Source organism: Gymnoscopelus microlampas, assembly GCF_963454915.1.
Source record: "Gymnoscopelus microlampas genome assembly, chromosome: 13".
NCBI classification, from domain to species: Eukaryota; Metazoa; Chordata; class Actinopteri; order Myctophiformes; family Myctophidae; genus Gymnoscopelus; species Gymnoscopelus microlampas.
Genome location: NC_139950.1, coordinates 6,773,366 through 6,793,922, shown reverse-complemented (window position 1 = coordinate 6,793,922; position 20,557 = coordinate 6,773,366). Strand labels below are relative to the sequence as shown.

General features: G+C 42.7%; 1 protein-coding gene across 2 annotated transcripts in view; it reads left to right on the top strand.

The window, feature by feature from the left end:
- Nucleotides 1-20,557, top strand: part of marchf8 (membrane-associated ring finger (C3HC4) 8) — a 162,155-nt gene that overhangs the window by 74,553 nt on the left and 67,045 nt on the right. The window contains exon 1 of one of the 2 annotated variants that reach the window (XM_084075782.1): nt 12,654-12,768. The exons of the other annotated variant lie outside the window; for it this stretch is intronic. Within the exon in view, the coding sequence (XP_083931908.1) occupies nt 12,739-12,768 (30 nt within the window). The 5' untranslated portion in view covers nt 12,654-12,738. Of the gene's footprint in view, nt 1-12,653; nt 12,769-20,557 lie in introns of those variants that run through there. 2 annotated transcript variants of the gene reach the window in all.

Sequence of the window (20,557 nt, the reverse complement as noted above, 5' to 3'; positions counted from 1 at the left end):
TAGTTTTTTTAATGTATATTGCAATTTAGTTAATTTCACAACAAATTTGCAGATCCACATACAGTGTATCTCTAAACTTTCATATATCTGAGCTTCATTTGGAAAGAATATTATCAGTCTATGCTATAGCAATGATTAGGAGGATCTTAGAGCATTAAGTGGTGTCCGGGGACCCCCAGGGTTCCTTTAGGGGGTTCCAGGAGGTCCAAATGGATCCCTACGGGTCTGTTACTCTCAGATTACGGTTGAATTAACACTGAGGAGTAAGTACTGGGAGCTCTTGGCTGATACCGACAATAAGCCTCTCTGACCTACTTACTTAATTAACACTGAGGATTTTATAGTGTAGATTAGGGTCCCAGAGATACAAAATAATAGTAATACTAATCATGGTCTCTAATGCATATCAATGTGGGCGTACAAAGGTTGATATCCAGTGCTTAGTTTCAGTAGAGTAGAGCTATACGCTATAAGAAATATTCCCTTTGTGGTCCCTGCATTATCTTTTTCAAATGGAGGGCCACGGGCTAATAGAGTATATATATCAATTTGGGGCTCCTTGACATGAAAAGGCTAGTAGTGAACTATGGCTTTAGACAGTGGTGGAAAAAGTACTCACATTTTCTACCTAAGTAAAAGTATGTATCAATACTCCAATGTCGAAATACCCTGTTACAAGTAAAAGGCCTGTGTTCAAAATGTTACTTGAGTAAAAGCACAAAAGTATTGGCATCAAAATATACTTAAAGTACCAAAAGTAAACGTTGTAACATGTTTGAAAATAGCAGATCTGCAAGCTCACAACGAGTCGCGATGCGACGCGTTGTGAGCTTGTAGATCAGCTATTTTCAAATAGCCTACTGTACATATAAAAGAGGGCTAAAGTGGTTAATGTATGTTTTACAATATAATAATTTATATCTGCAAAGTAACTAGTAACTGAAGTTTTCAAATAATTGTGGTGGAGTAAAAGTACAATATTGGCCTCTTGAGATGTAGTGGAGTAGAAGTCAAAGTATTGAACATTGGAAATACTCCAGTAAAGTAAAAGTACCTCAAACTTGTACTCAAGTACAGTACTTGAGTAAATGTACTTAGTTACTTTACACCACTGGTTTTAGAGGGTGAAATAAGGCAGGTTTTACAATGTTCTGACGCCTATTACATGATGTTATTTATCAGATGAACTGTACCAATTTTCTTCCTTATTAGTCTTGGGAAGAAAACTCTTCAACCTTCATTTCCTTCAAGGAGTAAAGCTGTTTCAGTACAATGTGACTGACTGCCTGGCCCAGTTTAATGTCTCATAGCACCATTGCACCCTTTCCCCCTCATGTCTCTGTCGCACATCATGTTCTACGTTGCCATGTCAACGCTGAGACAATACGTTATTATGCAGCCCTAATTAAAACTGAGCGTGTCCTTTTGATGTGCGCGAAGTCAAGGAAATGTTAACGTGGGCGTGCGATAGAGCACTCCTTCAGGTTGTTAGTCTGTCTGTCTGTCTGTCTGTCAGTGGTGGTAAAAGTAATTTTTTTACTTAACTAAAAGTATCAATACTGCTATGTAGAAATACTCTGTTACAACTAAAAGTCAGGAATTAAAAATTTACTTGAGTAAAAGTACAAATGTATTGGTATCAAAATGTACTTAGAGTACCAAATTAGAAAGTACTCATTATGCAGAATGTCCCATTTCACAAGTTCAAAATGTATTTAAAAAAAAAATGAAAATAGCAGATCTACAAGCTCACAACGCGTCTTTTTTACGTAATATTTGACAATTTGGTATTAAAATTGTAATACTAGAAATGTGCAGATACCCTGTATACTCTTCTTACACTGTATGTTTGTTTGTTTACTGTTGAGTGAGAAAACAATGTTTCACATTAAGCTAATCATCTTGGGACCCCCCCAGCCTAGTAAAGTCAGCTGGGTCTGTCTGCCTGCCTGTCTGTCTGTCTGTCTGTCTGTCTGACAGCGCGGCAGCGTGACCGAGTGAACGGCCTCCCCGCGGTCAGTCACAGACTGCAGCCACATGGGAAGTCATGCAGGCTGCAGGGGAGCCACGCCTGGCCTACTCTACTGAGGATGAAAGAGAAGGCCGACTGTGCACGAAGATTACTAAAGCGTGTTTGTGTGTGTGTGTGTGTGTGTGTGTGTGTGTGTGTGTGTATTACTATTCTTGTGAGGGCCGAATGAAGACAATTTCCCTGGTTCTCACGAGATAAATGGTTGCTTTATGGTAAAAAATGATCTGGGGAGTCAGGCCTACAATTAGGAAAACATTCAGGTTGGGATTAGGATTAGACATTTAGAGGTCAGGTTTAGGGCTGGATTCATTTCATACCTGATTTAAACGTAGATAATATGGTTGTCATGCATTGCAGATTGTAGATCCTTACAAGCAACAGCAATGTTGTGGGCTTGCAGATAGGCTATATCCGGCTTTGGGGTTAAAGGGATAGTTCACCCCCAAAATGACTTTTTTTATATCGATTAGTGGATATTCTTTTGTTTTTGTCGCATTCCTAAGCCAATAATTTGATGACCGGCAGCGGTTCCGGTAGGAGACACAAAGAGTCTCCTTTGTGTCTCCTATACCGGAACCGCTGCCTACCGGTCCGCTGGTCATCAAATTATTGGCTTAGGAATACGACAAAAAACCCAATAACATCCATGAATTCAAGTCTCCATGGGGGGACTAATCAATAGAAAAAAATAATAAAATATTGATGTTCTCACAAGTGTAGTAATACAAACGTGTGTGTGTGTGTGTGTGTACTGTATGTGCGTGTGATGATCTGTAACTCGTCCAACGCACTCCTCTCTCTCTCTCTCCGTCTGTTGGGAGTCAGTGGCGGGGCACCATCTGCTCGGCCAGCAGGCGCTCACTGATGATGTCACTTCCTGCCAGGCTGCAGAGCGGCCAGGTGGACAGTAGTTAAGACGGGATACATTAGCGGCTCATGTTTAACCCATTTAATCCCGGAACGCGTCTCTGTCATTTTTAGATTTCTTTTGGCTACTGAAAAATAGCAGACTACAAGCTCATAGCGCGGCACCGAGTGCCGCGCTATGAGCTTGTAGATCTGCTATTTTTTTTTGAAGAAAATTGTGAAAATGTGTGCAAATCTTTGAATATACATTTTAACTAAAATCTTCTAGGGGGTCTCTGGAACAAAATATTTTGAGACGGGGTGGTCCGTGGACAAATGCATATAATTTTGGGGGTCCTTGACATGAAAAAAGTTTGAGAACCACTGATATAGCATATCTTTTCTTTTTTTTTACTGTAGGATTTAGAAGACATTTGTAGACTCCCCAGAAGCAAAGATTTGAGTAAAACATGGTCGCTTTAAAGTGTATATATATATATATTCAAAGAATTGCACACATTTTCTCAATTTTTCAAAAATAGCAGTAGCAGATTTACGCTATGAGCTTGTACATCTGCTATTGTTTTGATAGAATCTAAAAATGACACACATGCATTCCCGGTCTTGATGGGTTAATCATGTCTTCTAGACCAGTGGTTCTCAAACTGTGGATCCCAATTTCCTGAATGATTGTGGGGGGTTCGCAGATGATTGGCTTAATGTGCAACATTGTTTTTTAACTCAACAGTAAACAAACCAACATACAGTATAAGTGTATACAGTGTATAGTATACCCTGTATACTATACAGGGTATCTGCACATTTCTAAAGTGACAATTTAAGGACTTTTAAGAGCTTTTTAATACCTATGAAATTAAAAAAGAAGACCAAGACCAAGAAGGCAAATTGTCAAATATTACCTAAGAAAGAGGTAAAAAAAATAGCTTGTACACCAGCTATTTTCACAATATTTATCTGTGGAACCACTCAAACTTGCCTCAACACCTACAATTCCAAGTGCTTGTCGGGGTGGGGGGGTCCCCAGTTCCCATTATTTTGGGGGTCACGGCCTGGAAAGTTTGAGAACCACTGTTCTAGACTAGCCTGGGATCCGGCCTGCTTCACTACGTTCGGCGGATTTTTTTCTCTCACTTGAAGCGAAGTGAGAAAGAAAAATCTGCCGAACGTAGTAGAAGCAGGCCGGATTCCCGGCTGGTTCTAGACTACATGATGCCCAGTGTTCTAGTCAGTCAGGTGGAACACATTTTGGTTTGACCCTTCTCACACAGTGACGGTAACACACTTACATATATTCTCAACTGGAAGCAGTACAGCCCCGGATCTCAATCTCAATCTATATTTATATATAGATTTGAAAATGATATATTTTTTAAGGATCCGGGGCTACTCATGCACTAAAGCTCTCTAAAATATTATCCAATATGATCCAGAACTCACATAAGCAAAGTTTTGGGTCCTTATTACTGTCATTCACCGTGTGTGTGTGTGTGTGTGTGTGTGTGTGTGTGTGTGTGTGTGTGTGTGTGTGTGTGTGTGTGTGTGTGTGTGTGTGTGTGTGTGTGTGTGTGTGTGTGTGTGTGTGTGTGTGTGTGTGTGTGTGTGTGTGTGTGTGTGTGTGTGTGCGTGTCACAGACAGACAGGTCCAGCATGCTTTACTGTTTGTTAGAATAATGTAATCGGTGCTTGCTGTGTAGACAACACTGTGCTTGCTGGCTCATACATCAAGCTGTACAATAAGTTGCATAATTGGCATTTTGCTGCATTATTAAGAGTCCTAATGTGATCTTCTGCTGTTGAGAAGATGATGTAATAAATCAGTTTTAAAAGTCTACCCTGTGCTCAGCTTGTCAAAAGGTGTGGGGGGTGGGGACCAAATGGACCCTTGGGCAGTCGGTCCGTAACTCTTAGAGTGTAGAAATGGAACTGCATCAACCCCTGATGGAGTTTACACTGTATTGGGTTCCCAGAGACTTAATAAAAGAGGAGCAAAGTATCAAATGGGGGTCTCTGGTCTTAATGAATATCAAACTGGGGGTCCTTGAAATGGAAAAAGCTTTACCACCACTCAAACTGTTTCAGCACATCATTTCCAGTGAAGAATAGCACATGGATTGTTGTAACCATCCATCTGTTATTCTTCACTGTGAAAATGATTTGCTCGTTGTTCTCTGAAGTCATTCTCTGGTGGTGAAATGGGTTGCATAATGAATGAGCACATACTGTACGTGTTCATTCATTCGTTGGTTGACACATCCACATGCCTTGATGGCTGCACCATGCACTGCATGCATGTTATTCACTCAATGGTTGACTAGAGTTCTCAACGGGACTGAAAGTTAAGGCCCGGCCCTAACTGGGCCCTACTGGGCCGGCCCGAAGCTCGGCCCGGCCCGAACAATTACCATACTTTTAGACCCGAAAACCCGAAAAGGTGTCATTATGTACTCAATGACCTCAAAGTCACTCATCCAACAAGCTTTGTTCCGGAGATAATGGCCAAAACATCTTGAAAACGGCCGCTTTCTCCGATTTTGATTGAGTTCTGGCTATTTGTCGCCCGTTTTAATAATATCACGGGCTAGGAAGGTCAGACGGCGGCAAACTAGGCACCTGAGTAAAGTTCACTTTTAGCTGCATCCAACACATCCACTGCCAATTCCGTCTGCCTAACCGTTAGGCCGCTAACGGCAGCAGGGCCGGATTAAACCCTTCGTGGTGCCCTGTGCTACGATCCGTGTCGGTGCCGCCCCTGGACCGTTTTGTCAGCGGAGCGGGGGGGTGGGGGCATTGCGTAAAAAAATTACTCTTCACCGCCACTTTTCACCGTTTCTCCTTCCTCCTATTTCAAATATACAAGGTTTCCACCCGACAGTGACGACATATAGCATGTCTTTATGTCTTTATTCACTCATTGGTTGACACATCCACATGCGTCATGCATGTGCTGTTAGTATGTTATTCACTCAGTGACGCACATGCATCATACACTGCATTTATGTTGGCAATCAGTAACACGCTAAATGTCATCAACATGCAGTGGTGGAAAGTAACTAAGTACATGTACTCAAGTACTGTACATAAGTACACATTTGAGGTACTTTTACTTTACTGGAGTATCCATCCATGCTGGTAATCTCTACTTTCTGCCCCAGTTTGCTTTGAATATGTTTTTTTCTCAGTGTCTCTAATCTCTCAAGAACAGATTCCGACCTGCGGTGGAATCTGTCGGAGCGGTTCGTCCTAACCAGTGCGCATTGGCTAAAAGTGGGCGTGCCTTCAGATCAGGAAGTGGGCCGCGCTTTACCCAATCAAATGTAGTGGGCGGGATTCACGTGTCCATCCACCATGATCCACCCTCCCCCCCTCGAAACTAGCCGAAACTAATTTAACAATAGCGTCCTCGGAGCGGACAAAACCACGGAAAGATATTCACATTTTAAATTACTCTTTCATCATAGAAACAAGTGGGCTTATAACCAAAACCATCCATGTTCTCTGGGAGAAGTGGTGTTAGTGTTCCGTGTAGAAATATTGTTAGTGGGAATGAAAACATGGTCGCACCAACCGGAAGTGATGCGCTATAGGCAGACATGAAACCGGTGTTTCCCTGCGCTCTAGTCTAACATTATACTCCTGCCAGACTCCACAGAATATCAGAAAAGCAGAGGTCGCTGTTTTTCATTTTCTGTGGGGTCTGGCTACGCGAGACTACAGTGTCTCTGACTGATGTATTCACTGCTCTGTGCTCCCATTGGTTGCCACGTCTTATCACTTCTATTTTTGAAATTTGGGTGAAAATATCGCAAATGGTTGGAACATTTTGAATAATTTTGAATAGTTTTTAACACAAGTCTTCTCTTCTGGGGGTCCCTGGCACAAATTATTTTCAGATGGGGGTCCGCTGCCAAATACACATCAGTTTGGGGGTCCTTGACATGAAAAAGAGTTTTTCCATTTCTTGCTAGTTTATACATGCACAATAGGGCTTAATGAACAATCATTATAGTCCAATAACAAGATCATTTGAAATGGGACATTCTGCATGTTAGTTTACTTGCTACTTTAAAGTGCTTCTGATGATGTTCTTGCTTAGCATGGCAAAGTAAACAACGTGCACACTGCACACAACGTGCACACACAGACAGACACAGACACACACACAATGTGCACACATAACGTGCGCTGGTATGAATCATAGCAGTAGAAATCAGAGGCGTAGAAATCAGTAAGTTAATGCAATTAGAGGCCACAAAACAATCAATTACACATCACTCTCTCTCTGTCTAAACAACTCTAATTGTGTAAAGTACAACTATAATTAGCCTAATTGTACAAAGACGGACGCACCTCATTAACAGCAGCGCGACAGCTTCTTTTCAATCCAAAGGAGGATTGGGGGGGGGGTGTGACCGTGGCAAAACAAACAAATATCAATATGAATTGGTTATCAAATACACACCTATGATTAATGGGTGCAGCTGATGAATACGTGTGTGTGTGTGTGTGTGTGTGTGTGTGTGTGTGTGCACACGTGCGTGTGTTTGTGTACAGATTTGTATTACTAATACAAAACCCAATTCTATACTTCAGCTATTAAAAAAATTGCCAATAAAAACACATGCATTTCTTTACATTTTAATGCCAATACTTTTGCACACTCGCTCTAGTAAACCTTTGAATACAGGACTTTTACTTGCAACAGAGTACTATTATGTTGTGGTATTGCTACTTTCACCTATAAGTAACACATCTGAGTAGCTCAAATGAAAGTACCATAACAAAAAAACTACAAAGGTGTCCTTAAAACAGTGACAACTCTGGCCTATACAGAGTCATCTGTCAATCTGTAATTTGCCTGATGAGATTTCATGAGTTTTTGGTAGGATGACACATCTTGTGTGCAGTTGGCATTTTGGCCTGAGGGTGGTGCTAGAGGAAAGGTCATGGGGTCACTCGCATGGTAAAGGCCTCATGTTCCAGGAAGCATAAATGCACTCAGCATGCTGCATTTCAAAACAATGCAGTATGCCAACTTCTCCTCAGAAATGCCTAGAGAGCATGGGTCTTCAACAGGGGGTCCGGTCCGGGACCCCTAGGGGGTCCTCAGAGTTATTACAGGGGGGCCGCCAAATTCTTTTTCACATTACATTTACATTAACCACTTGAACCCTAGCATCCCTATTCTGAGAATCGAACATTAGCTGAAAATAGCTGATCTACAAGCTCACTGCGAGGCGTTGTGAGCTTGTACTGTAGATCAGCTATTTTTGGTAAAGAGGTTTAATGTAGATGGAAAAAAGAGCTGACCAAGTACAGAGCCAAGGTAAATTTTACTAAGTAGTAAGGGTTTAAGTGGTTAAATGTCTGAAAATGAATTCATGACCTGATGTTACTAACTTAACTATGAATCCAACATATTGATAGAAAAGATCATGTGTAAACAAATAGACACAAAACATACATTTACACAACACTGATGATAGTGCTGTCAAACAAGTCTGTGACAAAGTTTAATCTGCAACACAATTTTATACAATATGTAGTGTGGAGGGGGGTCCCTGCTTCATCTCTCTCTCAGCTAAGGGGGGCCCTTGGCCATTAAAAAAGAACGTTGAAGACCCCGAGGTCTAGAGGCTTCCAGAATGTAGAATTTGCAGTCGTAAAAGCCATGTGACATTCTGCTAAGTGTGTTTCTGTGTACACAGAGCTGTGTGTAACGGCTTGATGAGGCTTATTGTGGTGTGGTAATGTCAAATCTGTCCGGGCAAAGTCCACGAGGGGTTAATGTGTAAGCTCTGCTGTTGCTTGTCATGAAAGGTGCTACTGTATTCATGCAGAAGAACTCCACAATGTAGAAATACTCTGTTAGTACCTACCTACTTGAAAGGTGCTCCTGCATGGGTCTTCAACTGAGGGTCTGGGACCCCTAGGTTACACTGGGGCCGCCGAATATTTCTGTTGTAGGAAAGTTTGAACCCTAACCGTAATTTGCTGAAAATAGCAGATCTACAAGCTCACAGCGTGTCGGGCTGTCACGAGTTGTGAGCTTGTGGATTGGCTATTTTCAGTGAAAACAAAACAATGCTGATGATAGTGCTGTTAAACAAGTCTACGAAGCTATCTATGAAAACTGTGACTCTTTTTTTTTATCTGCAACACAATTTTATACAATATAAGTGCATGGGGGTCTCTGCTTCCTCTCTCTCGGGGGTCCTTCCTTGGCCTGAAAAGCGTGAAAGACCCCAGTGCTACTGTATTAACGCCATTGTACAGTGGAAAAGCCCTGATCTCAGATCAGCTGTCTCAACACTCACAGTCTCACAGTCTTTCTGCCTTTCTGTCTCCGAAAACGATCTTGGACTGTTATACGCTGTAAGAAATCCGGCCGTAGTGGATGTACTGTACTGGGGAAAAAAAAGATAAAGTCAGTGATACAATCTAGCTTTTTTCCAGTTCTTATCTACAGTAAGTTCAATTTGACGGCGAGAAGGTACTGTAGGTTGACTTGGCAAGAGGCGTTGCTATGGAAACTGTAAACGGTCTGGGCCGGGTTGTTTTGATGTTGATAGGTCCAGTTTTAGAACGTTGCAGACCACAGCTTGGGGATTATGTTGCATCATGAAGTGGTTGCAAGTTTCAACACTGCTCATGGCAAGTCTTTGATGTGAAGTGCTTTTAGCTGGCCACTACAGTGCCTGTTTTTAAACCCCGTCGTAAAACACATCATTATATACCTTGGCTTTTCACTCGGTATGAGAGTTGCTTTTGCTTTCCCATTGAGAACAAACGATAGACCACAGTTCAGAGTCTACAGAAGCCAGACTAAAATACACAGTGCATGAATAAAAAACACAGTAGCATACAAACAACCAGGGCAGGAATTTCACCCCTCAGTTTGGCCTTTTGCCCCTAAAAGAAATGCCATGCCCTGAGCCCACAGTGGCTTTAATGCCCCAGCTGATTGTACCACTTTCTCCTCTGTCTCTTTCTTGTCCATTTGTAGACACCAGTGTCTCTTTCTTGTCCATTTGTAGACACCAGTGTCTCTTTCGTGTCCATTTGTAGACACCAGTGTCTCTTTCTTGTCCATTTGTAGGCACCAGTGTCTCTTTCTTGCAGTGTTAATTTTGACAGCAAATTTTGATTTAGTCTTAGTCTTAGTCAAAAGCAATTACACTGCAGCAAATTCTGATTTAGTCTTAGTCCTTTGAATAACACACCATTTAGTCTTAGTCCCATTTTAGTCTTCTGAAATTGTTTAGCCTTAGTCTTAGTCTTAGTCGACTAAATATAAAAACCTTAGTCTTTTAGTCTTTTAGTCTTTTAGTCTTAGTCGACAACATTAACACTGCTTTCTTGGCATGTAGACACCATTGTCTTTTGTTGAGATTCTAAATTCTTAACTCCTCTGAGTCACCATCTTTAAACCAATCCAGTGACTTTGATTGGTGCAGGGCTGAGCATGGATCAGATTGTAAATACCATCATTTATTTATTTCACTGCAGATGAAACCCTAAATTCTATTTATTCTTTCAATGGACTAAAATCTTATTATATATACATTTGGCCTTTGTGCCCTCAAAAAATGGACAACACCAAAGGCCAAGTGGCCGTGCCCCTAAAATGACGAAGTTCCAGGCCTGCAAACAACTAATTAAAACATTGTAAAATCAAAATGTTTATTACTTTCAGCTAATTTTGCATCACCTGCAATAAAAAGCAAGAGAGAAAAGGTGGGTCTTTAGGTTGTATTCAAAATAGTCAGTGGTACGGGGCTGGACTTGATGTCAGCTTTTGCCAGATGTAGGGCTCTAAGGTAAAAAGGTTGCGAAGCACTGGGTTTACCCCTTAAACCCCATACGTTGGCTCTATACTTAACTAGTGTCTGTTCGCTTTACAGTAGATATTGTATCTTCGCTGAAAAGATGCTCACAGAGCTTGTCAATCTGCTATTTTCTGCGACTGTTTCCATCAGAATTCGGATTCTGGGGTTAAGCTATAGTTTTATGGATACAATGCATTACTAGACAGTGTTTGATGACTGTGTTTTTAACTCGGTGGGGCTTCATCTCCATCTTTTCTCTGGGTGACTCCCCGTCTTACACACAGTCTCAACACAACACGACACCTTCCTCCATCGCAGGCAATAACAACAATGATGACATGTAACGCTGTTTTGTTTACTACATTACTCATAGCTGCATGAGAAGGGTTACATTTCCATACGCTGTGTGCTTGCAGTATGTGGGGTTCACATCGTGTGTATGATGGTGCTTGCCTTCTAGGTTTGTCCTTGACTCCCTGTGTGTGTGCGTGTGCGTGCATGCGTGCGTGTGTGAGATAAATGACCCTGCTGTGTGTCATCTGTATTCCATGTCTCATTGCCTGTTGGGGGTTGGTGGAGCTCACAGGAACGACCTCTATTATTACTGATCCAACCTTACAACCTTTCCTGCTCACTTGGATCAGCTAGCACAGGAATGCTGTCAGAGCCTATAGCACTCGCCTGACTCCACCTCACCCCCTAGCACTCACCTCTTCAGACTCCACCTCACACCCCCTAGCACTCACCTCTTCAGACTCCACCTCACCCCCTAGCACTCACCTCTTCAGACTCCACCTCACCCCCTAGCACTCACCTCTTCAGACTCCACCTCACCCCCTAGCACTCACCTCTGCAGAGAAGTTCAGACTTCACCTCACCCCACCTAGCACTCACCTCTCCTTGTAATCCCTTCTTATCACCTGTTCAATAGATACTATCGGTAGTTTACTGTGCAGCTGTATCTTGGTCACTTATGTTTTTGTTACCGGCGTATGTGTTTTGTCTCAACCACAAATGTTCTGAATGTTATTTAGATAGCATGGCGTTTAGACAAATGCTAGGTTCATTGTTTACCTGGTATTTCAGGCACTACATTGTTCTCTCTGCACTCTACTTATGTGACTATTTACCTGGTTGTTTATTGATTAGAGAGAGTGTGTGTGTGTGTGTGTGTGTGTGTGTGTGTGGGGGGTGGGGGGGGGGTTGGGTGTGTGTAACAGTAGACGGTTTGGCCAGTGAGCGAGGCTTAAGTCGGGTTTAGTTCAGAGGAGGTGCTTTCAGGTTAAGCTGAGCGGAGCAAAGCGATGGGAGAGTCTATTTAAAGGACAAACCGCCTCCCCCCTCATGAATTATTCAACAACCGTTTGCCCCTCCCCCCCTCTACCCTGTCAAGATCAGCTGGAGGAAGTAGTGGTTGCAGCTCGGCCAATGGGATTACAACACCGGATTGGCTTTGTGTGTGTGTGTGCGTGTGTGCACGGTGTGTGTGTGTGTGTGTGTGTGTGGTGTGTGGGTGTAGAGAGGGAGAGAGCAAGTCCGGACAAGTAGCAGCCCTCTCAGAGCTCTGTGTGTATGTGTGTGTGTGTGTCTGTCAGAGTGTGTGTGTGAGAGAGAGGGAGAGAAATGTAGGGCATGCGTCTCGATCGCCCTCCCTCCTCCATCGCTCTCTCTCTCTATCTCTGCATCCGTCCGTCTTTGTCTGTGGAGCCGGTCGCCGTGGATACGAACAGACGGGCTGCCATTGTTGGCGTGTTTAGCCGGCTTTTGCTCGTCTCGTGGATTTACAGGAAGAAAAGGGGGGCATGTAAACCATCCCTCCACTCCAACAGGAACTATTGTTGTGTGAGGGGTGTGTGAGTGTGTGTGTGTGTGTGTGTGTGTGTGTGTGTGTGTGTGTGTGTGTGTGTGTGTGTGTGTGTGTGTGTGTGTGTGTGTGTGTGTGTGTGTGTGTGTGTGTGTGTGTGTGTGTGTGTGTGTGTGTGTGTGTGTGTGTGTGTGTTCAGGGGTCCAGCCATGAATTCGTGTTGGAAGATGAAGCTGCAGGTACAGTAGACACATAACAAACCCTTCATCGTTTTGTGTCTGTGATGTTTTAATCGTGTCATTTTTCAAGGCTGTCTTGAGCTGTAGTGGTTTATTGAAGTGTTGTTATCCAAGGTTGATAATAACAGTGTTATTACACGTTAATAACAAGGATTGATGTGTGTTCTTGTTGTACTGGTGTAGCCGTGTGGTTGAGATGCACTGATGGAAGTCCTATCTGTGTAGGAACTGACACGTTTACCTCACTCAGCCCTGGGTCTTTTAAAGCATTGGTTCTCAAAGTGGGGCCCGGGGGTCCCCAGCAAAATGTGTTACTATATCCCAATAAGTATAGCCACTTTAACCTTTTTATCATTTGGCTATTCAAAAATAGCAGATCTACAAGCTCATAGCGAGGCACCGATATATTAAAAAATATTTGAATATATATATATATATATATTTAAGCGAACATTTGTAACTCAAATCTTTGCTTCTGGGGGTCCTTGGAACAAAAGTATTCTGAGATGGGGGTCCGCGGCCAAACACATATCATTTTGGGGGTCCTTGACATGAAAAAGTTTGAGAACCACTGTTTTAAAGAAGACTTTTATAATGCAACTAACACCTCATAGGCTGGTGGTCTGTCTATTGCTCTGTGCCAGTCCTTCCCTGCCTTTATATATCCATGTAGTGACACAATAATACACGTTCTATGTGTGTATGTGATGCAGAGAGAGAGAGAGAGAGAGAGAGAGAGAGAGAGAGAGAGAGAGAGAGAGAGGAGAAACAGAGAGGAGAGTGAGGTAGAGAGGTTGAAAGAGAGAAAGGAAGGAGAGAGAGAACAATAACAGAGGAGGAGGGGGGGGGGGGGGTGTTATTGTTTCCGCTGAGTGGTTGGTATGTGGAGGCCTTCTGTCGCCGTGGTGATGGAGAAGCGCTTCGCCGCTGCCTGCTGCTGCAATGAGAGAAAACACTCAGCAGAAGTGTGTGTGTGTGTGTGTGTGTGTGTGTGTGTGTGTGTGTGTGTGTGTGTGTGTTTGTGTGTGTTTGCGTGCATGTGTTGTGTGCATGAGTTGTGTCCATGTGTTTGATTGTTTGTTTTCATGCATGCATTGTGTTTGTTTTGTTTGTTTGTATGTTGCATACCTGTTTGTTTGCATACATATGTTTGTGTGTTTGTATGCATGCATATCTGTTTGGTTATTTGTTTGTTTGTGTGTTTGCATGCATACATATGTATGTATGTTTGCTTGCATACATACAGTATGTGTGTGTTTGTGCGTTTGTTCGTTTGTCTGTTTGTGAGTGTGTTTGCGTGCATGCATAAGTGTTAGTTTGTGTTTGAGAGGGGTGGGTGCTGCACAAGAGATGAAAAGACCAAAGCAAGTTAAACGGAGACACAAATAGACGCATGCAGGGACTATACCTGCGACGTTGATGCATACATGCACATTGCAACCTCAGCCGGAGTGTTCTGAGTCTGACATGACGTGTGTGTGTGTGTGTGTGTGTGTGTGTGTGTGTGTGTGTGTGTGTGTGTGTGTGTGGGTGTGCTCCTGTTAGTTATAGTAGTGTTAGTTTACATTGGTTCAATATTTATAAAACGTCACAGAGGGTCGCTGTGCACAATGCAATGCATTGTGTTGTGAGCTTGTAGATCGGCTATTCTCGCTACTTTTCCGCAACACATATGAAGTAGGGTATTCATTTGCGAGAAAACCTATTTTTTTTCATTATGTTGAAAAACAGAGATATGTACAAGGTACATGCCTGATAGCAATGATATAACTGCTCACATAATACAGGCCTGGGTACTGTATATAATGTGTGTTTGTATGTGTTTTCATTAGCTTTGTAATCAAACTGCATCTCTTTGGGAAGCTGAACCCTGCTGTCCTTTTTGCGTATTTTCCGTGTTGCACAACATTGCATCCAGGGCAAGGCATTACCGTATACGTATATATGTTTGTTATTGCTCTGCAATCTGCCACCACCACGGCATGGCTGATTGACCTAGTTTCTCTGGTGCTCATCTCTACCCTTTGTTCAGCGGATGAGTGGGGGGGGGGGATGGGGGGGGGGGGGGAGACAGCACACCATACCGTACTTACAGACATACATACTTTAATAATTTAATGTACAGTCTAGGAATGCACCCATGGGACATTTTTGGCTGATAACCGATGTCAACGTTGCTGTTATGTTCGATAGCCGATATTTATCGATATTATCTGTATAAAAACATGTTAAAATTGTGTCAATTCTGAAAAACACATGTAAACACTGAATTTGAAAAAAGCAACGCCTCTTTATTCCAAAACTTATATATACAACATTGGTATTTATTTTCAGCTAAAAAGGATATACAGTATTTTTTTTGTTATACATACAAAAAAAATACATTTGCGTGCTAGACAGAGGATCCCAGTCAGATGCAGTTTTCATGAACCCGTTCACCCTTGTACTGCTCATCATAAGGACAGACTGTGACCCTGTCATTAGTCCCAATCTTCCAATCAGTGGTGTAAAGTAACTAAGTACATTTACTCAAGCTGTCATCTGAATGGACCCTTACCGGCTTATTTGTGTATTCATCTTGGTGACTTTCCCCAAATAGTGTTTGGAGGTCCGTGTTTTAAGGTCGTACAAATCCATAAATGTACAACATATTCCAAAATATAAAGTGCTGACCCCCAAAGCCACGTATGTTACCTGACCCTTTGTGTTCCGTAATATTACGTATTGTTCAATTCACTATTTTAATCCCACCTGTGCCTGAATTGTATTTCCATCGAGTGTAATACCGGCGTTCACCTGCTGCGCCACAACTTCTGGCACAGGTGGGGGGGGGGGGCGTGTTGGAGGCAGTTGTAGGGGTTAAGTGTCTTCCTCAGGGACACCTTGACACATTACCAGAAGAGCCCCCGTAATCAAACCTGGCACCTTCTGTTTCCCAGGTGTCCTTTCTACCCACTCGGCTATGGCCGCCCCCACAACAACATATGTGGCTTTGGTATCAGCACCTTGTATATATTTTCAATTTGCACATTCATGGGCCTTAACTACGGAACTCCAAACACTATTTGGGGAAAGTCGCCAGAAGACTGTCATAGGTACACAAAAAAGTCTGAATCGATAAAAGAAATGCATGACAAGTCTTGATCCAAGGCTACTTGTAATACCACACAGCAGCCAAGCTTATTCACAAACACAGACGGAGCAAGGCTGTGATTATATTTTAGCTTAGCAGCATATCAGTGCATCATCCACTGATGCACTGAAACCTCTGAGCTTTGTGTCAAATCCACACGCTGCCTGCCTGCCGGGGGGTGGGGTGGGGGGGGGGGGGGGGGGGGGGTGAACAGACGTAAAGGTGGTGTAGCTGGTAAGGGAGGGGGCGGGGGGTGGATTATTCCAGTCACATGTTGTGACGGAGCTTAAAACCTGTCGGGGGAGGGGGTACAAGGAGAGGACAGGGGAGAGGATAAACTGGGCGCTTGTGGAGAAAATCAAATATCGCCATTTCTTTCACTGAATACCTCAATATCGACGTTGTTATATATCGTTGATAATGTGGTATTGTGACGATAACACGCCCCCCCCCCCCCCCCCCAAGCCAAAAATAGCAGATGCGTCGTTATTGTCAATTTTCATGTTATAAAATGAGTGACAAAAAAACAGGAATAAACAGCACTTACGTCCTAAAAACATTATTCACGATAATCCAAAATCCCAGATAATATGGTCTCATATCACAATCTGGATATAATGTGTTTCTATTACCCAGGCAGTTGTAGAACAGGATGGGACAGGACGCAGTGTTGCCATGTCCACTTCTTATAAGTGACTTTGGGCTTGTTTTTGTGTAAAGTTGTTTGTAAATATTAATAATATTTTTTTTTGGCTTGTTTCTAAAGTGTAGTTGCTTATTTGACCAAGTGGTTCTCAAATAATTTCATGTCAAGGACCCCCAAATGAATATGTATTTGTCCCCTTACCCCCATCTGAAAATGTTATTTTGCCAGGGAGCCCCAACATTTGTGTTGTCAGAATGTTTCAAAAATCTTCCAAATCTTCCACATTTTATTTAAAGTAAAAATAGCAGATCTACAAGCTCACAACGTGTCGCATAGATCTAGCTTGTAGATCTGCTATTTTAAAATTGTCAACGTATACTGTATATAGGTTTAGTGCTCATAGTCGCTTCTTTTGGGCTTGCTTTCCTAGACCTGGATGCTTATTTCTCTCAGAAAATCTGGCAACACTGACCGTAAGGGAGATAGCAGAGGAACCCAGGGTGGATGATGGTGTTATAAAGTGACATACTGTATATTATACACCAGATGATGTGTCAGCAAAGCTGGTGGGATTATCAAAGACCTCAGCCACCCCAACCATGGACTGTTAAAGCTGTTAGTTACCGTCTGGCTATAAAGCGTATAGTACCACAGCCTCAAGGCCCCGGCAGGCTGGGGGACAGCTGCTTCTTCTTTTTTTGGTTTTGACTTTATTTAGAGTAGCCTGTTAGTAAATGTTGACCCCTTTTCTCCCCAATGTAGTCGTTATAGGCTAATTTCTTCCTCCCCCGCACATTTCTGTATTGCCACTGCTGTATCATACTGACTGACACGCGCCACCCCCCCTCCCACCCCCCACCCCCCCTGCAGTGACTTCCCTCCCCCGAACACGGGCCAATTGTGTTTGTATATAGACACTCGTCCAAACCCATTGAAACCCCTGGATTCGACAGTGGGGTGGACAGGTACTATTCATAACCCACGCACTTGGACAGCTTCTTCAAGCAGGCAACCAGGTTTATGAACAATAGACAATGAAGGCCTGTAGCCCGTTTTCTACAAACACACACACACACACGCACACGCACACGTGCGCACACACACACTCAGAGGCACACAAACGCACACATAAACAGGCATTAACCACATGCAGAAACTACACGCACTACACATTATTATATCATTTAAACACATCCCACACACAGGCACACTGACACTTTATGTTTATAATTATAGACATACTCACTCAGTCATCCATATTCTGGGGGGAGCATTAGCCAAAAATATTTTTTTTGGGGGAAGAGATTTTGGTGTAGACGGAAAAATGTGGTCCAGAGTACAGAGTCAACTCAGGTCCAGTTTACTCTGTCTAGAAGATGGTTTAAGTGGATAAGGTCTGTCTACGGAGAACACACACATGTGTGCGTGTCCCCTGGTCTGCTCTAGACAGATCAGGTTGCACAGCTCAGATGGAAGAAAAGCTACGGCCATTGCCCCCAGCCCCCAGCAGTAGACAGGCCCACATCACCAGACACAGCTAAGTCTGCCATGCTTCAGCTCCTAGAATCTCATCTAAACCACACTTTATCACACGCCTGATGTCTGTTTATTTTTTCATCTTTTATAAGCGTCGCAAACACACAGACATCGACTGTCTTAAGTGGTACATGCAGGCACACACACACACACACACACACACACAGACACAGACACACACACACACACACACACACACACACACACACACACACACACACACACACACACACACACACACACACACAGACTGGGGTGTGTGTGTGTGTGTGTGTGTGTGTGTGTGTGTGTGCAGGCACGCACGCACACAGGGATGGTGATGGTCGATACACACATATTGACAAACATTATTCCCAGAGGTCACGGCCCCCCGGGACAGGGTGTATTTTATCGTATGTCCAATGACAGAATTTATTTTGGAAGGAAGCTTGCTGTCGATGTCGATGCAGCCATCTCTTCTGGAGGAAATGGAGGGTGACTGGGAGTAGCCTGGAAACCAGACGAATCTTTCATTGCAAAAAAAGAAAAAAAAATGCCCTCAGCAGATTTGGTCTGAGGATTTCACCCCCTCCGGAGTAGTGAGGGACCAATCAGGGCCCAGTATGCAAATATGGGGCGGGTTTATCACCAGAATAATTATAACCGAATAATCAAGAAGCAAGGTTTTATATAATATTTGTTTTTATTTTTTCTTATATATCAACAAATCGACATGAAAATCTACTATTTTCACTATTTTAACAAAAATCGTACATTTATCGTTATTGAGGCAAAGGTTTGAAATGATGGTGGCATTGATTTGAGGTCATAATATGGCCCTATAGGAGAGAGTGAGGGGACTCGGAGCGAGCGGACAGCTGTGGCAGGGAAACAGAACCAGATGAGAAATCCCAGCTATGCACAGCAACAACACTGAGCACAGATCCCTTCTAAACCACAGAACACACCATCACAACCAGACCTGGAACCCGACCCGCCGCTGTCTGAGTCCTAGGGTTAGCTGCACGGTCCACAGAGAAGTCCTATAGCCTGCTAGATCTGAGTACAATGTTGTTGTTGTTGTTTTTTTAATGTCTCAGAGGTACACCCCATAGATGCGGTTTCCGGTTTACAGTTGAAACACTGCAATATGTACTGTATGTACTGTACTGTACAGAAAACAACCAGGTGCTCAATGGAGAAAAAAAAGTTTAAAATGCAGACTGATGGTGCTTCTAGGATCAACGGAGAACCATGATTAAAAAATAGGGGTGTGCCGATATATCGTCCCGCGATATATCGCGATACGTTTTCGTGACGATATGTATCATTTTGGGGAAAAAAAAAGAAAACTTTTTTTAATTTCTTTTTTTTTTACGATCATTATAATCAGGCATGCAAACAGCCCCGAGGTGAAAAGGGTGACAACATGTTGTTTTTTTTCCGGGTCAGGTGTCACACTATTGCCCTATTTGGATTCAAAACGGCTATTGTAGCTGAAAAGCTACAAGTTTGCATGTCTGAATAATGCAAAAACAGAATTATTTGTTTGCATTTTCTTTTTTTCTCCCCCATATATTTTCATAATAAAAAAAGTGCGTATCGTATCGAAATCGTATCGAAGTTGTGAGCCCAATATCGTATCGTATCGTTTCGTGAAATCAGTGTACCGGCACACCCCTACTAAAAAAGGAGAAAAGATCCAAGCACTCGACGTAAAATCAAAGTACTTTAATGTCTATTGCAAACCTTTGTAATATAGTGCAGGAGATAACCAAAACAATCGTTCAGTTTGTGATACAAGCATGAAATTTGGTACACATATAGCCAAAGGCATTACAAAAATAATTGGAGATGGAGCCATCGAGAATTTTCAACATGGCGCCCATGGCAGCCATTTTTCAAAATGGACGCCAGAAACAACTCTTTTCATATGACTTAGGGACATACTATGATATTTTAGACATATTTACCATATATTAGTACTTGGTAAATGTCTGTTGGATAATTGAAAAGTTGTCATTTAATATTCAAGATGGCCGCCATTTTTTAAGATGGCAGCCATCATTTGTGTGACTGTCTGATATGGATGATCTTGGTGTCTAATGAGTCATTATTTATGATGCAGAAATCATTTGAAACATTGGAATTGGCCAGAAGCTTCCTTCTACAGTACCTCAAAACTGGATGGACAACTGTTTCTTTCATGATAGCAGCCACATTGGCCAAAATAAAATGTATAATTGCGTGACAATAGATCTATTATACATTAATAATAGGGACAATCAAAAGCAATCAATGCTCGTCCCTATTGGTGGTCTAAGTCCACATACCAAATTGGGACTTGCTGGCATGCTGCGAACTGGAGTTATAGCTGTGTAAAGCGCTGTTTAAAGCCAGTGGCCTCCTGGTGGCGCTATAATAGGGCGGGGCGGGGCTTCAGCAATCAATGCTCGTCCCAATTGGTGGTGTAAGTCCACATACCAAATGTGGAC